At 44.8% G+C, this 14,515-nt stretch overlaps 1 protein-coding gene across 1 annotated transcript; it reads right to left on the bottom strand.

Moving 5' to 3' along the window:
- Positions 1-7,969: 7,969 nt before the first annotated feature.
- On the bottom strand, positions 7,970-11,383 carry T265_00655 (hypothetical protein; the record flags this gene model as incomplete). The annotated part of the gene is made up of 2 exons (XM_009164483.1): positions 7,970-7,992; positions 11,182-11,383. 2 exons carry the CDS (start codon positions 11,381-11,383, stop codon positions 7,970-7,972), a joined length of 225 nt encoding a protein of 74 aa, XP_009162747.1.
- Positions 11,384-14,515: the final 3,132 nt, after the last annotated feature.

The raw sequence follows: 14,515 nt of genomic DNA, 5'->3' as shown, positions 1-14,515 counted from the left end.
TACAAATTTCCAGCGACATTGGCTTCCTGCATTTAGTTTTCTGGTTAATCTTTATAGAGCTGTTTCCCTTTTGGGGATGGCGTGCTCTTTCATTACACAAGCCTCTACAGCCTTCCACTCTGAAACTGCCTTCACTCAAGTGAACAATTAATCCCGTCGTATATTACGGGCATACAACTTCTCTCTCTATTTCCGGAGGCCGGCCGTTCCCGATAATCGAAGGTCACATCATTTGGACGGGTGAGCCATGTGCAGGGCATGGGCCAGACGAAGGCATGCCCTGATTGGCCAGAATGCCAGTCAATCCGGATCGAGCATCTTCGAACCGATGCTACTCTCCCCCTCACAGAGATTCTAGCACGACCTTGTGGAACACCCTGTGATTACCCTGAAAATGCAGTTGCAATAATTTTCCTTTGCCTACATAAAAGGCTGTCTAAATATACCATACCTTATGACATACCATAGTGGGTGGGACAGGAAGCCAAGGGACGGATACAGAGTTGCACTGCCGTACATCAAGACATAACACTTTTTTGAGTGTTTAGTGCTTGGATCAGACCTCACTGTTCCAAGATGACTGAGGTGTTCACAACTCCGACTGTTTAACTCTCTCATAGTGCACAGACTTGGCCAACTATGAGGCAGGATTTTCCGCCTACATGCTAAATGGTCCGTCCACTTACCGGTCTGAATCCCGCACTACGACTGTGCGTCACTACAGACCTTACACTTGGCCTTAGCCACACATACAGCGTCAAATTCAGTTAACTGCTTCACCCCGTCAGCTCCACTTCCCCTGTCATTGCTTGCTCCCTATTTAGTTCCACGGTCCTGCACACAGTCTCGCTGTTTTGATGCTACCCATCTGTTGACTCAGACGCTGTGTTATGCATCTCCGGATCCCATTCCTGAATTTTCGGCGACTCTGAAGATTTCGTGGGGAATACGGTGAGTGCACATGGTGACGGGATGTGCCAATTTGAACCACATTTTTCTGAACCCGGCAAACCATTGTACCCGGAGTGCTTTAATTGTTTTTGCGCTGAAAAGGGGAGCGACTGAATGTATGAATGTGGTGCTGTCATCTCGCCCATCAACTCGTTACGACTATTTTGCTCGCAGTTCCTGTGCTACCATCATCGATAAGGATGACCAGGATTTGGTTGCAAGTGGTTAATTCTTATATAAGAAATCTGCTCCACGATCTGTTGGAAAGGGGCAAATTACCGGGCAAAAATAAGTCATACAAAGTATACTGCCTCTGAATGTCATAAAAATTGTCCGTTTTGAATAAGGGACCAAATAAAGTTACGGACTCTCTAACTATTCATAACTTTAGAAGTTTAACCTAAGCCCGCTGAATTACTCGGTTGACTGTTTGTTCGGCCACTGGAAGAAATCTTGCTGGTTTATCCGAAAAATCTGTTTTTTGAATAAAACCATGTGATTTTAAACGAGCATAGATGTGTTCTCACCAAACCATTGGAGCCCACCCGTGTGATAATTCGCCTATCGCAAAACACCCGCTAAAATATCGGCACTCAGCATTTTTCGTAAGTCATCACGGATTCACGGCCATTGGCCAAGTTTCCCGATCGCTTTTGTTCTTGTCGGTCAGCGGCTGTCGTTCACCTGAAAGGCACAAGTGCAAGGGTGTAGCACTGCTCTTTATGTTCTCAGCGCGGAGCAGTGTGCTCGCCACCGCGAGGATTCGCACAAATAGTGCTTTAAATTGGGTTCTAGAAGGAGCGTGAACAGCCGTCGGAGGAAGGTCAGTCCACGCACCTACTACCCGAAATGAGAAAAAATTTTGTCTAATGAATGTGTGTGTTCTCAGCTTGAAAATTTTTTTACTATATCCCCGCCGTGTGTTTGCAGGGTCAACGGTGAAAAACCTGTTTGCCAAGCTTCGTTCAAACAGGGCACAATTGAGAATTAGGTCACCTCGGAGGTGACGGTACTCCAGGGGAAAGAGATCGAGCATCGCCATATAGTGAGCTAGCGCAAGATGGGTAAGAAGACTCAACAGGGCCCATATTCGGTGAAATCCATTTGAATGCTTGGCCCGTTAGTAAGGTACACCAGTCAACAAGTGTTCTTGATTCATCAGTGATCCAGCGCGTGGTGAAATTTATCAATCTGGAAAATAAAAACTCCGGCCGTATTCAGGGGTGCAAAATGATCGTTTGCACACAAGCAGATCAACATGGTTTTTTTCCTGGAGACCATAGTACAACGACACTCAGCTTTGCATGGCAGCACGAACCCTAAAATTTTTATTCAAAAATTCCCTTGTGGCCAGAAGTTAGATTTCTGCCTTTGAACTAAGGAATGCCAACTGACCCTCGAAGGCCCTGTTGAATGGGGCATGTAAATTATCAAATACAAGTGCACACAGCTTCAAGTCGCTAAAAATAATTAGTCAAGTCTTAATTTAAACAAACACCGCACCTTTCTGATGCCTCTAACGATTGGACATTACGTTAGGAACCACAAAACTCCGGACTGGTGAGCAACACCACTTACGTACGTCGTTATTAGACTAGGGATTATCTCTAGAAAAATATTGTTTTGCCTCTCCCATAACCACAGGCGACATCAAGCGCAGATCTAATCTGACTGGCTGCGCGTGCTTCTAAACTTTTCACGTGATTTTCCTGCCAGACACTACCCGATCTTTGTCCAACGGTAATCCGGCTAAAAACAAGTTTCTTTTCTACCGTATGTTGTTTGTTTGCGTAGAGGTCTAAGTTGATTGTAAGTGGCGCATTTATACCTTCGCTTTAGGTCATCGTCGTCAATTGTTCTGCAAGGGAGAGGCATTCAAATAATGGAAGGGAGCCCTAGCAAGAAACGATTTACGCAACATCTAAACATCTTGGTGTATAAGAACATCATAATTTAGCGTTATAACCAAAAGCATTCAAATAAAGGGAGCCCTAGCAAGAAGCGATTTACGCAACATCTAAACATCTTGGTGTATAAGAACATCATAATTTAGCGTTATAACTAACCGCAGCTCCTAGAATTTTCACTTTACCAAAAACTTTTTAATGAATACTTGCGTATGGCCTGCTTAAGGATTTAAACTTTGTTCGCCGACGTCTGTAAACGGTTAGAACTTCGCAACCCGTTTCTTCCACGGTATATACCGGTTCAGCCTGAACAGATATTTGAAGAATAACTTTTCTCCATACTTGGAACTACTCTTCCTCCCATTTTTACTTGTCTCACTTAGGCCATCGGAATCAGTGATCGTATTAACGATACACAATTGACCGATGTGCGTGTGAAATCCGTTAATATGCCATTCTGCTTTGACGTTTTTATGTGCGCAGCTATTCCTTGACCAGCCAAATGTGTGTTGTTTATGCAGTTTTTTGCACTGGCTCAAGTGGTTTGGACGTACTTAAACTTTATACTGTGCCCAAATGACTATCATGTATCAGTTTTCGGAAGCTTTTGTCATTCGAATGAGTTTCCTGTACTGGCATTTCACGCGATTATAAACTTTCTTTGTGGCCAGGTAACAATTTTTAAGAGGCCCGGTATATTCGTCGTATATCCTGCATGCTTACTGTAAAATAGGCCATTTGAAGAGTTTAAAAGGAAGTTCAGATTCAAAGCCTTAAGAGCTAGGATGCGAAATGTGTATGAGAATCGAAAGATAGTATATTCACCTTTGCAGCACTCCTCATCCCAGTGGGTTTCGGTGTTTTAATCTACTTTGACAACCCCGTAACGGTTTGCAAAAGAAACTTTAGCATGATACAGACTGCCACGCAGTAGATGGAATAATTTGGCAGTAAAACTGAAGAAACCATTGGGATTTATCTTAAGCGTATTTGCAGCTTCTCCCTAAATAGATCAACAGCTCCATGAGACATAATCGGAACTTGGGTTAGATTTTGGTCGGTTTAGGTTATTGGTCGTGGCAACGTTGGGAGCGACTGAATGTATGAATGTGGTGCTCTCATCTCGCCCATCAACTCGTTACGACTATTTTGCTCGCAGTTCCTGTGCTACCATCATCGATAAGGATGACCAGGATTTGGTTGCAAGTGGTTAATTCTTATATAAGAAATCTGCTCCACGATCTGTTGGAAAGGGGCAAATTACCGGGCAAAAATAAGTCATACAAAGTATACTGTCTCTGAATGTCATAAAAATTGTCCGTTTTGAATAAGGGACCAAATAAAGTTACGGACTCTCTAACTATTCATAACTTTAGAAGTTTAACCTAAGCCCGCTGAATTACTCGGTTGACTGTTTGTTCGGCCACTGGAAGAAATCTTGCGGGTGTATCCGAAAAATTAGTTTTTTGAATCAAACCATGTGATTTTAAACGACCATAGATGTGTTCTCACCAAACCATTGGAGCCCACCCGTGTGATAATTCGCCTATCGCAAAACACCCGCTAAAATATCGGCACTCAGCATTTTTCGTAAGTCATCACGGATTCACGGCCATTGGCCAAGTTTCCCGATCGCTTTTGTTCTTGTCGGTCAGCGGCTGTCGTTCACCTGAAAGGCACAAGTGCAAGGGTGTAGCACTGCTCTTTATGTTCTCAGCGCGGAGCAGTGTGCTCGCCACCGCGAGGATTCGCACAAATAGTGCTTTAAATTGGGTTCTAGAAGGAGCGTGAACAGCCGTCGGAGGAAGGTCAGTCCACGCACCTACTACCCGAAATGAGAAAAAATTTTGTCTAATGAATGTGTGTGTTCTCAGCTTGAAAATTTTTTTACTATATCCCCGCCGTGTGTTTGCAGGGTCAACGGTGAAAAACCTGTTTGCCAAGCTTCGTTCAAACAGGGCACAATTGAGAATTAGGTCACCTCGGAGGTGACGGTACTCCAGGGGAAAGAGATCGAGCATCGCCATATAGTGAGCTAGCGCAAGATGGGTAAGAAGACTCAACAGGGCCCATATTCGGTGAAATCCATTTGAATGCTTGGCCCGTTAGTAAGGTACACCAGTCAACAAGTGTTCTTGATTCATCAGTGATCCAGCGCGTGGTGAAATTTATCAATCTGGAAAATAAAAACTCCGGCCGTATTCAGGGGTGCAAAATGATCGTTTGCACACAAGCAGATCAACATGGTTTTTTTCCTGGAGACCATAGTACAACGACACTCAGCTTTGCATGGCAGCACGAACCCTAAAATTTTTATTCAAAAATTCCCTTGTGGCCAGAAGTTAGATTTCTGCCTTTGAACTAAGGAATGCCAACTGACCCTCGAAGGCCCTGTTGAATGGGGCATGTAAATTATCAAATACAAGTGCACACAGCTTCAAGTCGCTAAAAATAATTAGTCAAGTCTTAATTTAAACAAACACCGCACCTTTCTGATGCCTCTAACGATTGGACATTACGTTAGGAACCACAAAACTCCGGACTGGTGAGCAACACCACTTACGTACGTCGTTATTAGACTAGGGATTATCTCTAGAAAAATATTGTTTTGCCTCTCCCATAACCACAGGCGACATCAAGCGCAGATCTAATCTGACTGGCTGCGCGTGCTTCTAAACTTTTCACGTGATTTTCCTGCCAGACACTACCCGATCTTTGTCCAACGGTAATCCGGCTAAAAACAAGTTTCTTTTCTACCGTATGTTGTTTGTTTGCGTAGAGGTCTAAGTTGATTGTAAGTGGCGCATTTATACCTTCGCTTTAGGTCATCGTCGTCAATTGTTCTGCAAGGGAGAGGCATTCAAATAATGGAAGGGAGCCCTAGCAAGAAACGATTTACGCAACATCTAAACATCTTGGTGTATAAGAACATCATAATTTAGCGTTATAACCAAAAGCAGCTCCTAGAATTTTCACTTTACCAAAAACTTTTTAATGAATACTTGCGTATGGCCTGCTTAAGGATTTAAACTTTGTTCGCCGACGTCTGTAAACGGTTAGAACTTCGCAACCCGTTTCTTCCACGGTATATACCGGTTCAGCCTGAACAGATATTTGAAGAATAACTTTTCTCCATACTTGGAACTACTCTTCCTCCCATTTTTACTTGTCTCACTTAGGCCATCGGAATCAGTGATCGTATTAACGATACACAATTGACCGATGTGCGTGTGAAATCCGTTAATATGCCATTCTGCTTTGACGTTTTTATGTGCGCAGCTATTCCTTGACCAGCCAAATGTGTGTTGTTTATGCAGTTTTTTGCACTGGCTCAAGTGGTTTGGACGTACTTAAACTTTATACTGTGCCCAAATGACTTTCATGTATCAGTTTTCGGAAGCTTTTGTCATTCGAATGAGTTTCCTGTACTGGTATTTCACGCGATTATAAACTTTCTTTGTGGCCAGGTAACAATTTTTAAGAGGCCCGGTATATTCGTCGTATATCCTGCATGCTTACTGTAAAATAGGCCATTTGAAGAGTTTAAAAGGAAGTTCAGATTCAAAGCCTTAAGAGCTAGGATGCGAAATGTGTATGAGAATCGAAAGATAGTATATTCACCTTTGCAGCACTCCTCATCCCAGTGGGTTTCGGTGTTTTAATCTACTTTGACAACCCCGTAACGGTTTGCAAAAGAAACTTTAGCATGATACAGACTGCCACGCAGTAGATGGAATAATTTGGCAGTAAAACTGAAGAAACCATTGGGATTTATCTTAAGCGTATTTGCAGCTTCTCCCTAAATAGATCAACAGCTCCATGAGACATAATCGGAACTGGGGTTAGATTTTGGTCGGTTTAGGTTATTGGTCGTGGCAACGTTGTTACGAAATCACTTGGAGCCGATTATTGAGAAATAAAATTGTTTGAGCTTATTCAAAAACGCAAGCCTGCGTGAAATAAATGTATCTTGGCGCCCCGCAGTAAAAAGTCCAGCCACCTGCGGGAAGTCAAGCGATCACCCAGAAAAGTTCGGAAGATGCACAAAATCTCTATTTCTACCCTCACCTATGGTCAGTCAATGAAAACGTTCACAGTGGCAGTTATTAGCCTCTTGTATGGACTAGCTCTTCGCCAAAAAGCAGACTATCTCTGGAAAATTTTGTTTCCTCCATTAAAGTGAAATGCTGCGGTCTGAAATCCTGGAAGCTGGCGTGATAATTTTAACCCTCATTACTGGAACTCTCAGTCCAACACCCTCCATACTCAACCGTGGTAAGTACTGTTTATTTTAACCATTCTACCTGATGAACCTAACTGCGGTCTACACTTCTAGTTCAAGGTCACTTCTTTGTTCCCGACCTGGTTGGGAGCATTAGTGGATCTAGCCCGCCCGGGTAATTTCCTGTCACAGTACAACGCAGTAACTTCCGTTCGTGAATGCGAATCACTCCATCGGTGCTCAAACTCGATTTCGGAAGAACCACTTAATTGAAGGAAGCGCAGTTCATAGCTATGCGCCTCTCAGCAGTGGTTACTGTGTAGAAAGTTAAGCTGAAATTATGTTCGGTTTCTCTCACTTGTTGGTCTCAACAATGACCTGAGGTGTGGAGTGAAAAACATGAGCTGTGATCTTTTATTTGCTCTGTAACGCTGCAGAATAGTTCGGGGTGGCCACAAACGGCGTGAAAAGCGTCTTTCTTACGACAATCGCGCATGTACATATTTGGTGCTCCTTGCCAGGCCCTCGTTACTGTCCCCCCAAATGTTTCAGTGTGGGAACGTTGCTGTGGGAGGAAACTTTTAAAAATCCTATTTAGTTTGACGAAGGTAAAGAGTTGTCCCTTAACAATCAGTCAGAGTCTCCATATGTGAACGAAACAAAGTCCAAGCGATACCTGCATTTCACCGTCTGAGCTGTCAATTGACTTCAGTGGTTGTCCTTCCGCTGTTGATAATTTTAAAAGCGAAGGACACTGCGTTTTCGCTCTCTTTTATTTTATAGACCCAATCATTCCCCTTAACTCTAGGACGACCAAATACTGGATAGCATCGAAGTCGTCCGCTATCTCCATTGCTTTGACAAGATTATCACTTGAGCCCGTCAAAGATTACTTGGCCTTTTTGGACAATTCTGGGAAACGAAAAATGAATTTTAGTAACTCAAGCATTTTAGTGCTTCTTATAGAGTCCCGTGTCCATAGGCGTACAAAACGTTTAGAACAATGAAGCTGAACGCACGCAGGCCCTTAAGCGTTCGCAGAGTAACTGTAGTCTTCTGCTTTTGGACTTTAAAATAAGCATTCCAAGACCCCTGAATTCATACATAACTTGGCATCGGACGCGTCTCTGACGGACAGAAGACTGAATCGAAATATTCACGCTAATAAGGCGCTGACACTCGTGGCTGCTCAATCGTGACGTCAAAATTATAGTATCGGCGTAAACCTTATCAATTCCTATCGGGCATCTGTGTGTGTTGAGCCTCGGATTGGCTTCACAAACCTGCGTTGAGTAATATGGAGGTTATTCACTGGCTACTTTACGTTAATATGAGTCGGCGGTGTTCTTAGCACCAAGCTCCGTGGCCCTTTGCTGATACCTAACGCTACTTTGCGTTTAAGAACCCTGCGCTTTAGCGTAGTGCTTCTTCCAAACTGAACTTGCTCAAGCAACCCTTCCACCCAGTGCAAGGACTTAAAGGACTTCCTTCTAATCGATGACAAAGTGTAGTGGGCTTAATCGGAGGCCGTTTATAAATCAAGATGTCATACCTCAACATCTCCGCCCGATCGTGAAACTTTTTCGTTCGGGGTGGATACGTTTGCCATCAGGAAGAAAAGTGTAGACAGAAACGGACATTTGCGCACGAATCCATGTTGTCAAGCCGTGAGTAATACCAGTTTGTTACTTGAGCTACCAACTGGTCTTCCATCATTTTCTCATTCACTCAGCGATGTGACACCTCTTCGCAGGCCACTTGATTAGGTTGCAACGACGGCACAACTAAGAGTTTCAGCTTCCAGAACGACCGGATTTACCCTGAGTGCCGATCCTGTGGTCCAGACCAACCGACGGACTCCACTTCCAGCTTACAGACTCTAAACATACGGATGCTCAGTTTTGACGTCCGAGTTATCCTTCGTGTTGTGACATCTGCACCGAAGGGTTCCCGTCTGAGCTGTCAATTGACTTCAGTGGTTGTCCTTCCGCTGTTGATAATTTTAAAAGCGAAGGACACTGCGTTTTCGCTCTCTTTTATTTTATAGACCCAATCATTCCCCTTAACTCTAGGACGACCAAATACTGGATAGCATCGAAGTCGTCCGCTATCTCCATTGCTTTGACAAGATTATCACTTGAGCCCGTCAAAGATTACTTGGCCTTTTTGGACAATTCTGGGAAACGAAAAATGAATTTTAGTAACTCAAGCATTTTAGTGCTTCTTATAGAGTCCCGTGTCCATAGGCGTACAAAACGTTTAGAACAATGAAGCTGAACGCACGCAGGCCCTTAAGCGTTCGCAGAGTAACTGTAGTCTTCTGCTTTTGGACTTTAAAATAAGCATTCCAAGACCCCTGAATTCATACATAACTTGGCATCGGACGCGTCTCTGACGGACAGAAGACTGAATCGAAATATTCACGCTAATAAGGCGCTGACACTCGTGGCTGCTCAATCGTGACGTCAAAATTATAGTATCGGCGTAAACCTTATCAATTCCTATCGGGCATCTGTGTGTGTTGAGCCTCGGATTGGCTTCACAAACCTGCGTTGAGTAATATGGAGGTTATTCACTGGCTACTTTACGTTAATATGAGTCGGCGGTGTTCTTAGCACCAAGCTCCGTGGCCCTTTGCTGATACCTAACGCTACTTTGCGTTTAAGAACCCTGCGCTTTAGCGTAGTGCTTCTTCCAAACTGAACTTGCTCAAGCAACCCTTCCACCCAGTGCAAGGACTTAAAGGACTTCCTTCTAATCGATGACAAAGTGTAGTGGGCTTAATCGGAGGCCGTTTATAAATCAAGATGTCATACCTCAACATCTCCGCCCGATCGTGAAACTTTTTCGTTCGGGGTGGATACGTTTGCCATCAGGAAGAAAAGTGTAGACAGAAACGGACATTTGCGCACGAATCCATGTTGTCAAGCCGTGAGTAATACCAGTTTGTTACTTGAGCTACCAACTGGTCTTCCATCATTTTCTCATTCACTCAGCGATGTGACACCTCTTCGCAGGCCACTTGATTAGGTTGCAACGACGGCACAACTAAGAGTTTCAGCTTCCAGAACGACCGGATTTACCCTGAGTGCCGATCCTGTGGTCCAGACCAACCGACGGACTCCACTTCCAGCTTACAGACTCTAAACATACGGATGCTCAGTTTTGACGTCCGAGTTATCCTTCGTGTTGTGACATCTGCACCGAAGGGTTCCCTCTGGTTCAATACCCAAACACCATCCTATCCCACTTCATGTAATGAAATATAACTCCCCGGGCGGACTGCCGAAAACGGTTCCACTCTTCTTACCCCAGCCCTTATGCGAGCCCTGTAGGAGCATTTTCAGTAGAACCCGGTGTAATTTTCAACACGCAAAAAAGAATCTTCCTTCGGTTTCCAGGCAAGAAATTTGTTTTCTTTGATTCCATCAGGAGGGCCAGATTCCTTGAAATAATCATGGAGTGCCCGAAACCTACTGAAGTCACTAGATCGCACTAAGATCCCAATACGGGAATCATCAATTGGCCAGGCCAGTCGATGATTCAATCAGTTGAGCGGTAGTCTGAATAGATGAGAGGGGGCCCTCTTACTTTTACACCCGCTTGTTAGCAATAATTTTTTTGTTTTTGTTGACGAGTTACTTTTTCACACCAATACCCTGAAGCGAAAGCCAAGTTAGATATAGCAGTTTCAGAACTTTTTTGTGCCTGCCCACATAATTTGTGATGCAAGGTCCCATTTATAAACCGACGTAGTTGTCAGAGCGGTGAATGTGCCTAGCTGCGGGTGCATGGACCTATGTAGATTTAGTTGCTGCCATGAATAAACGACCGATGGACTGTTGAAGAATCTTGAAAATTCCAGTAGACCTTTCCCATATATTTTCTTCAGCGCGCAGATTGTCAAATGTGTATTTTACTTGCGTAAAAAATGATCACACAGAGAGAGCGGCCAATCATGAAGCGAGTTGAACATACTCGCCAGTACCCAGATGCAACATTTAATTTGCTGAACAAGGCCACACCTCTTAAGGCATCGAAGGTATCGTCCATGAGGTATAGTGTGAAAAAGGTCCCTTTGGGTGATGGTATCCAACTTACGATAGTCAACGCACAACCGTAAAGAATCATCGGGTTTCTTTACCAAAACTACTGGCGAAGTCCACGGTGGCGCGGAAAGTTTGTTCAGCATGTCACCAGCCATCTGATTGAACTGGTGTTGATACTGAATCGGGATGCGCCGTGGTGATAGGCGGATGGGTGTGGCATCTTCGTTGTCGATGCGGTGTTCCACGTGTCTCATCCGAACAAAAAATCTCTTTTCTGCCTTCGCTGACAAGCTCGTCGTAGGTGACAGCCGCAACGCCAGCACGTCCAGTTAGGTTGATATCGCTAGACAACACTTGTCGGATGTTTGTTTATTCGGTCACCCTCAAATTCGAAGATACCCGTCAGGAGATCGATCTTCACTCGTTGACTCCTCAAGAAGACTACTGCCGGCATAACATCCCACGGTAGGTCATCAGTCACCAAAAATGGACTGGTAAGTTCTAGTTTGCCGAAAAGTAAGCGGTAAATTTAGAAAAACCCTTTGTATGGATGAATGAATTGTTAGCAGCCATGAGTTTGAAGGGATAACGCCTTAAAGAGCCTGTAACTATGGATAATATTTTGGCAGGCATCAGGCAACAAATTGTCCCTCTAACAATCAAGATTCTACACTCTCGATTCCAAACGTGCCTTTCTACTGTGGCAGGTGTCTGGCGTGTATTCAAAAAATATAAAGTGCGAATTTGGACACACCTGAATTGATTGAACTCACTTGACTCTCTTTGACCACAGGTTCAAGGGTGTGACCCTGAGCACTGACGGTAGAGGCGATCACGCCTCGGGGCGGGCCATCTCGCGTGTTTGATTTTGACTGAACGCTGCAGTGCAGGGCGGAAGCATGGTCATTTGGGACGCAGTGACAAAAGTTGGTATGGTCATCTCCAATTTTGTGTCAATGGTCTAGTCTTTTGATGGTGGATGCGGACGAAGACAAAGAGCACCATCTTTGGCTCGCGATCCCTTTCCATGACGCCCTTGATATCCTCCACCTGGTTAACCGCTTGAAGTGCAGCTGCAACCATGCGAGGGTGACCACATCAAAAACCTTTCACTTAGTACCGACCGTGATCTGATTGGGGATTTTTCTTCCCGATGCCCGTTGTGTAAATCAGGAATGCGACTGTACTCATTTTCCGCAGTTCTCGGATGGAGATCGGCAGTCTTTTGCCCGGCAGTTGGATTCGTGACTGAAACCTACATTGGTGAACAACCTGGCGAATCCGTTCCATCATGCATGCTGACCAGCCCGAATAAGCTGGCAGTGATACTTCTCTACCATTAGGTCACTGCGTTATACAGCTTCAGTTCAAAATATTGTGACAGATAAAAGGACACTCTCCAGCGAGCCACCGGGTGTAAGCTTATCAAGCGCTCTGATATACCGGACACAGCTGACGCCGACGGCATGACTTATGTCCACGTATTTGGCACAGAGTGCTAAGTATAACGGTGTATATTACTGATGAAACGTGCAAATAGTCTATGATTCGTTGTCCAGATACCACCCTAGCACCTGATGGCAGATGTGGGCTACCGAGGAAATTACGGTACATCTTTGAATGTTACCTCACTTTTGTTCAATATTCACTCAACGACCAAGAAATTCTAAAGACACGCATGGGGAGGTTCTTTTTTCAAAAATTGTGTTCAGATGTCATATTTACCGTCACGCTCGGCGACTTGTGTCTACTAATAAATAACCCCACAGTAGTGGGCTTTGCTCTTTTCACTGGTAGGTTGGTGATGTAGGGGCCTCCTAGATGGACGCCCGTTTATCGGGTGCAAATGCCCAAATATGCTGTATGTAGAAACGAAACGCGTGTATGTCAACCCGCCTTCATTTACGGACACCAAAGCATCTTGGTTTTTTTCGCTGGGGCGCTTTTTGTTCGCTGACTGGTTACTCAGTCACCGTTATCCGACCTTGGTCCAATGGGCGTCCAAAGGGCTGAAAAGATGGGTTTTCACGGATTCACGGATTGATACACAGGATCGAGGCTTTTGCCCAAGTTTCCCGATCACGCCTCGGGGTGGGCCATCTCGCGTGTTTGATTTTGGCTGAACGCTGCAGTGCAGGGCGGAAGCACGGTCATTTGGGACGCAGTGGCAAGAGTGGGTATGGTCATCTTCAATTTTGTGTCAGTGGTCTAGTCTTTTGATGGTGGATGCGGACGAAGACAAAGAGCACCATCTTTGGCTCGCGATCCCTTTCCATGACGCCCTTGATATCCTCCACCTGGTTAACCGCTTGAAGTGCAGCTGCAACCATGCGAGGGTGACCACATCAAAAACCTTTCACTTAGTACCGACCGTGATCTGATTGGGGATTTTTCTTCCCGATGCCCGTTGTGTAAATCAGGAATGCGACTGTACTCATTTTCCGCAGTTCTCGGATGGAGATCGGCAGTCTTTTGCCCGGCAGTTGGATTCGTGACTGAAACCTACATTGGTGAACAACCTGGCGAATCCGTTCCATCATGCATGCTGACCAGCCCGAATAAGCTGGCAGTGATACTTCTCTACCATTAGGTCACTGCGTTATACAGCTTCAGTTCAAAATATTGTGACAGATAAAAGGACACTCTCCAGCGAGCCACCGGGTGTAAGCTTATCAAGCGCTCTGATATACCGGACACAGCTGACGCCGACGGCATGACTTATGTCCACGTATTTGGCACAGAGTGCTAAGTATAACGGTGTATATTACTGATGAAACGTGCAAATAGTCTATGATTCGTTGTCCAGATACCACCCTAGCACCTGATGGCAGATGTGGGCTACCGAGGAAATTACGGTACATCTTTGAATGTTACCTCACTTTTGTTCAATATTCACTCAACGACCAAGAAATTCTAAAGACACGCATGGGGAGGTTCTTTTTTCAAAAATTGTGTTCAGATGTCATATTTACCGTCACGCTCGGCGACTTGTGTCTACTAATAAATAACCCCACAGTAGTGGGCTTTGCTCTTTTCACTGGTAGGTTGGTGATGTAGGGGCCTCCTAGATGGACGCCCGTTTATCGGGTGCAAATGCCCAAATATGCTGTATGTAGAAACGAAACGCGTGTATGTCAACCCGCCTTCATTTACGGACACCAAAGCATCTTGGTTTTTTTCGCTGGGGCGCTTTTTGTTCGCTGACTGGTTACTCAGTCACCGTTATCCGACCTTGGTCCAATGGGCGTCCAAAGGGCTGAAAAGATGGGTTTTCACGGATTCACGGATTGATACACAGGATCGAGGCTTTTGCCCAAGTTTCCCGGGTCGCTTTTGTTCTTGTCGGTCAGTGGCTGTCGTTCACCTGAAAGGCACAAGTGAAAAAA

Source organism: Opisthorchis viverrini (assembly GCF_000715545.1).
Source record: "Opisthorchis viverrini unplaced genomic scaffold opera_v5_6, whole genome shotgun sequence".
In the NCBI taxonomy this organism is placed as follows: domain Eukaryota; kingdom Metazoa; phylum Platyhelminthes; class Trematoda; order Opisthorchiida; family Opisthorchiidae; genus Opisthorchis; species Opisthorchis viverrini.
Note: the sequence above shows the minus strand (reverse complement) of the source record. Positions and strands in the feature narration are given on the sequence as shown.